Consider the following 6773-nt stretch of genomic DNA (forward strand, 5'->3'; position numbering starts at 1 on the left):
CCTCCTTCCTCTGTCCAGATGTCATGCCAAGCACCCTTCTTGCTGTCACCCTTACTACATCTGCTGTAATTTCCTAACTATCTGGTAATTCTTCACTACCACCCAGTGCCTGTCTCACATTCTCCCAAAACTCAACCTTGCAATCTTCCTTTTTCAACTTCCACCATTTGATCTTTGGCTCTGCCCTCACTCTTTTCCTCTTCTTGATCTCCAACGTCATCCTACAGACCACCATCCTATGCTGCTTAACTACACTTTCCCCTGCCACCACTTTGCAGTCTTTATTCTCCTTCAGATTGACTCTTCTGCATAGGATGTAATCTACCTGTGTGCATCTTTCTCTTGTTTGTAACCTTATGTTCCTCCCTCTTCTTAAAATACGTATTCACCACAGCCATGTTAATCCTTTTGGCAAAATCCACTATCATCTGACCTTCTTCATTCCTCTCCTTGACACCATACCTACCGATCACCTCCTCATCTTGTCTGTTCCCTTCACCAGCATGTCCATTGAAATCTGCTCCAATCACCACTTTCTGTTCCTTGGGTACACTGTTCATCACTTCATCCAACTCACTCCAAAAATCTTCTTTCTCAGCCCTTGCACACCCAACTTGTGGGGCATATACACTAAAAACATTCATCACACCTCCAGTTTCCAGCTTCATAATCATTACTCTGTCTGACACTCTTTTCACCTCCGAAACACTCTTGACATACTCTTCCTTCAGAATAACCCCTACTTTATTTCTCCTCCTATCCACACCATGATAGAACAATTTGAATCCACCTCTGATCCACCTGGCCTTACTCCCCTTCCATTTAGTCTCTTGCACGCACAATATATCAACCTTCCTTCTCTCCATCATATCTGCTAATTCTCTCCCCTTACCAGTCATACCGCCAACATTCAATGTTCCTACCTTCAGTTCCACTCTCTTTACCTTCCTCCTCTCCTTCTGCCTCCGGACACGTCTCCCCCCTCTTCTTCTTCTTCTGCCAGCAGTAGCCCAATTTCCACCAGCACCCTGTTGGCTAACAGTACTGGTGGCAGTTGTTGTTAACCCGGGCTCAAACGATCCGGCATGGAAATTTGTATTATTGTCCGCATATTGATTTGGTAAAATTTTACACCGGATGCCCTTCCTGACGTAACCCTCCCCATTTATCCGGGCTTGGGACCAGCACAAAGAAACACACTGATTTGTGCATCCCCTGTGGCTGGGTAAAAGTTTATACTCACAGTGCCAAAAAAGCAATAATTTGATAGATATGCCTGTCACTATAATTTAAAATTTCAGCATAAATTCCATATAATCAGTTCAGTCAGTAAGAGCAAAAACTGCTCCTAAAAATGGAGAACAAAAAAAAGTTCCTGCAGTGCTTGACAGTTCCATAATAGTGTACTTGCTAACACTTTTCATTTCAGACATAGAATCTGCTACTGTCTATATGTATTTTGTATTTTACAATTCTCTTGTATGGGAGTAGGCATGATTGCTGTTTTGAAAGGAAAATAAAACACAAATTGTTACCTGATTATCAATTAAAAGAGCCTAAATTAGAAAACAGAATAAGGAGACGATTATTAAATTAACCTTTTATAGGTTGAACCTAAGAATGATAATGGGTTTCATTTACATTTTAAAGTTTAAGATTTTACATTACAAGTTCTTAAAGGGAAAAGAAACATGCAACTATAATGTTTTTCACTCACGATCTGCTTGCTCTGTGAAAGGTGTGCTCCTGTTTTTTTTTTCTTTGAATTAGCTTTGTTGGAAAAATGTACATAGGCCCCAAAGCATGAAGTTAATTATGTTGAAAAATTGTGTAGAATATTTTAAAAAGGAAAAAAAAAGGTTCTCAAAACACCCTGCTAATAGCTTTGTCTAATGAGGTTTTTTCCTCCCTTTATTCAGACATGCCTGCTGTTTAAAATCAGACTATTTCCAAATTTCTGAACTCCTGTAGCTGTTGTACTAGCTCTTGAATTCTGCTCCATCTAAAACAACAAATGTTTGCACACTCTCTACTTCCTTTTACCAGCAACGATTGCTTTCTCTCTCTCCAATAGATACTTGTTTTCAAAATCTATATACAGGTATGTACAAAATGCAAAGTTGACTCACTCATCAACAAAAATCCTACATTCTGTTTAGTTTAGTTCTGTTTAGTAAAATACAGGGGCAACAGCATTTTTTGGTAAGTTTAAATGCTTGCTCAGCTCAGTAAAGGAATAGAAGATGGAGCAGGAGAATATGTGTACCGACACACCCCAAAGATCGAATGCTAGTGTAGCACAGGACTGCCATCCACCCCCTCTTACACGCACATATATCCACAATCAACTTAAAAAGTCCTATAAAAGTAGTAACGAAAAGAAATGAGAAGCAAGACGTCAACTAAATAGAGTACTGTCACTAATTTGGTTCTGTTTTAAACACTAGGATATCACACACAGTTTAGCATATTATCTCTTTTCATATGATCTTTTCTGTACAATGATTAAGATATTCAATTCAAAGCATGCTCCATGTAAATGTGCAACCTGTAAATGTCAAAGATGTATGTAATTAAAGTAAAATACTCTTCAGTGTATATTGCTTTTGATCTAAACCTTAAAATCTGTGATTATACAAGATTACTGATCAGTGCATAACATTTAAATCTGATTGAGGCTACTATTTTTACAGGATGTGCCAAACGGTGAAATTTATATTTAAACCATAAATTCCTAGTATTCCTAGTCCAGAAAAGTTCAGGTCAGTCACCAGGAAAAGCAAGAGTTGATCTACGGCACAAATGTTTTACTCATAGACAATTTGTATATAGCATGTTCAAGAGTAAGGAACTCCAAATAACTAATCATATTAGCCCCTGGTTAAAAAAATAAATAAACAAGTGCTTTGTTAGTTACATAATACTTCTGATACATCCAGTTAACAGCTAACTGTTTTTAGTAGTTTAAAATTTTAAAGTGCTCCACCATATTAGCATTTCGAGTTTCTATTGGTAAGCTATTCCAGATTTTAGGTGCATGACAGCAGAAGGCCGCCTCACCGGTTCTTTTAAGTTTACCTCTTGGAATTATAAGCAGACACTCATTTGAAGATGTAAGGTTACAATTTTGAGTGTAAGGTGAAAGACATTCCGAAAAATATAGGATGGAGCAAGATTATTTAAGAGTTTGTAAACCATAAGCAGTATTTTTAAGTCAATTCTGAATGGCACAGGTAACCAGTGTAGTGACTTCAAAACTGGAGAGATGTGCACGGATTTTCTTTTCCTAGTTAAGGTTCTGGCAGCTGCATTCTGCACTAGTTGCAATCGATTGATGTCTTTTTTGGATAGTCCTGTAACCCCTAAATTCTTTACCTCTGTCTTGACTTTTATGCCTAATGGATAAGGTTTATTTCTAATATCCTCATTTTATTCATTTTTGCCAATCATTAAGATTTCTGTTTTCTCCTTATTTAGATTTATTTAAATAAGAATCAAAATGCTGAACTTAGTAATGTGACAATAATGGCCCTATAGCATGTAATATTTGTCTCATACCTCTGTACTGCTTCTTGTGTGTGGAAAAGTTATTGCAATGCAAGTTAGGTGAAGAATAGCTGTAGTGATGTGGATAATCCCAACTACAGCACTTTTCCATAAGTTATTAATTTCTTGATGTAGTAGCTATAGCCCTCAGTAATTTAAATGCAAAGCAAAGTAAAAAGAGTTTTAACTCTCAATCTTTAATGGTGTATTGCAAAAGGGGTTAGTTTAGGCTTAAGACACAGTGTGGTGTAGTGCTTTAATAATCATAATGCTAAATCATACTTGTAGGTAGAAATTATATTTAATGCATATTGTAATTTTTGTTTTAACCATGAAATATTAAAAGGTACTTAAAAAGAATCTCAGACTCTGTTTCTGATAGACTAATTTATTACTTGCACTTTTCCTTTATTTAGGAACTGAACAAGCGGCAGACACAGAAAGATCTTGAGCATGCCATGTTGCTGCGACACCATGAGTCAATGCAGGAATTAGAGTTCAGACACCTGAATACCATCCAGAAGATGCGCTGTGAATTAATCCGCTTACAACATCAAACAGAACTCACTAACCAGTTGGAGTACAATAAGAGACGAGAGCGAGAGCTACGGCGAAAACATGCGATGGAGGTCAGACAGCAACCGAAGAGCCTGAAGGTACATGCGTTGCTATTGTTCAACATTGCTCCTTGTCACAGGCCAAACTCTTTAGAGAGTTAATGTTTTGTTAATTAAGTATCTGCACATGCAGATCTTGTTTTCATTTTGATGTCTTATCTAGGCAGTCCTTAGCCTTTATGGTTCTAGATTATCTGTCAGTGTGGCCACTTCCTCTTGTTCCATAAACTATAAATGGACAACAGATGAAAAATAATTGATTAAAGCTAAAACTTAAATATATAGAAGGAAAGTGAGCTGTTATATATATAATGAAATGTTTTTATTGTATGAAAAATTGCAACAAATTAAATTTCTTAAACAACTTAGTTATCAAGTGAAAAAAATGAATTTAAATCATGTAGTGTTTTTAATACAATTTTATGTCATATTCATAAATTATAATCTAAAAAGTTAAACAGTAAAGGCAGCTTTTGTATAAAATATAACGTGTATCTCATAACATTATGACAAAGCAAAATTTCCTTTACTTATTTTCTGTGGCCTGTATTGAATCAAGTTGTTATGCCACTGTTGGAAACTCTCCGCTGTAGACTTACATGAAAATTGTTAATTGATACTGTAAATAAATATGTTAGTCAAGTAATTATCTGTATATTCTGCTTCTTGTGAGAAGTGGTATTATAATTGAAACGTATTGGACAAAGTTACTGCTACCTGATCTGTGTCTTAAAAATAGATGAAATCTAATAGGCTAATTCAGTGGTACCTGATAGCAAATATTTGTTAAAATCTGTTAGTTGATGTAATAGATGTATGATTACCAGTAGTTTTCCTTTACAGTAGTTGCATGTATGATTTTAAACTCAAGAGGAGTGACAAATGATTGTGAAAGCAACTAATTGTCAGTTGTATGTGTGCTCGTTACAACTTATTTTCTCTTAAATGCCAATTTATTTTATAAAAGAGAAACAGAAAATATGTTAAGATACTCATAATGAATATATTTGGTATATTCTAAATTAAAAATACATTTTTTAAATTAAAAGCAAATACTATAGTTGAGATCTGTTGCAATAAAAAGTTTCAGCTGTTGTTACTTCCAGAATCAAGACTGTACAAAATCGTTACCAGTGTAAAAAAGGAGAAAAAGGTTTAGCCTGCTCAGGTTCATAAAGTTATCTTAATTATTGCAGGCTTAGGTTTTGAGTTGTTCAGCCTCATGTTTATTAACCTTAGTGTTTAGGCCTTTTGTTAGAATGAAAGATTCTGTTTTGTGCTTTGGAGGCACGTCTGTGTTTTAAGTTGTCTTCCACATTTTCCTTTTGTTCCCCCTTCTTCTTAGGAGTCTTGATCAGCTGACTCAAAATTCCCATTATTTTATTACTGAAAAAGTTAGAGCTTTACTGAATAAAGTGTCTAATTCCATGGGTTGTGGATAGAACAAAATTCTTATTTGGAGTTTTAGCACTGGTCATTCTACTCATATGGCTACTGCCAGAAAGACTAGCAGAAACAATTTTTAAAATGAAGGGATATCTAGCATTGTGAGACAAACTTGTAGTCAACACTTGGATTGTACAGCATGATGTAACGGTCAAAGTTGAAGCAAACTGGGAGAATAAGACCTAACAGAAGTAGTCTTAAGCTACAGACAGTAGCATGTCACGCTTCATTTTTAAAGTTTGTAATTACTTGACTGATTGCTTATTAAGAGTAGATTTTACACGAATATGTACAAAGCAAGTTTTAATACATGAAAACTGTTGTTTTACTCTACTCCGTGTCTTCTCTCTATCTGATTTATATTTCAGTCAAAGGAACTGCAGATAAAAAAGCAGTTTCAGGACACATGCAAAATCCAGACCCGGCAATACAAGGCTCTTCGTAATCACCTTCTGGAGACAACTCCTAAAAGTGACCACAAAGCTGTACTGAAGAGGTTGAAGGAGGAGCAGACTCGAAAGTTGGCCATCCTAGCTGAGCAGTATGATCACAGCATCAATGAAATGCTTTCGACACAAGCGGTAACTTTTTATATTGGTTATAAAAATAAAAGATGAATGAATATTTGTTATAGATGAAATTAAAACTTGTTAACTACCTGCTTAATAGTACTGTGACCCTTTGGTTCAAATAGCCCAGCCTGCTAAGTAACATTTCTCTTCTCTTGCAGCTTCGCTTAGATGAAGCTCAAGAAGCAGAATGTCAGGTACTGAAGATGCAGTTGCAGCAAGAACTTGAGCTGCTGAATGCTTACCAGAGTAAAATAAAAATGCAAACAGATGCACAGCATGAGCGAGAGCGCAAGGACCTGGAACAGAGAGTATCATTGCGTCGAGCACTGCTCGAACAAAAGGTTTGTTCACAGGTGTTGCAGTATAGCTAAAGAGTAGTATTGTTTGTTTTAGTCCAACCCTTACTATTACAAGCACATGTGGTGTATGGCAGTCATGAACTATGATTTGTTTCCCTCTAGGGCTTAAATTGATCTCTAAAACTTACATTGATTGTTTGATAAAACTAATTCACAGTACATACTTGTCAAAATACTTTAATTTAGTTTTCACGGTTAGGATGAATGTGCTTAATTCTGTTATGAAATGCTTC

At 35.8% G+C, this 6773-nt stretch overlaps 1 protein-coding gene across 2 annotated transcripts in view; it reads left to right on the top strand.

The window, feature by feature from the left end:
• taok1a (TAO kinase 1a) overlaps positions 1-6773 on the top strand; it is a 276152-nt gene that overhangs the window by 260934 nt on the left and 8445 nt on the right. For both annotated transcript variants that reach the window (XM_028806658.2, XM_051930844.1), the window contains exons 18-20: positions 3963-4202; positions 5978-6190; positions 6340-6522. In XM_028806658.2, coding sequence (XP_028662491.2) covers positions 3963-4202; positions 5978-6190; positions 6340-6522 — 636 coding nt within the window. The remainder of the gene's footprint in view (positions 1-3962; positions 4203-5977; positions 6191-6339; positions 6523-6773) is intronic.

The sequence above is a fragment of the Erpetoichthys calabaricus genome, chromosome 8 (assembly GCF_900747795.2).
Source record: "Erpetoichthys calabaricus chromosome 8, fErpCal1.3, whole genome shotgun sequence".
NCBI lineage: Eukaryota > Metazoa > Chordata > Cladistia > Polypteriformes > Polypteridae > Erpetoichthys > Erpetoichthys calabaricus.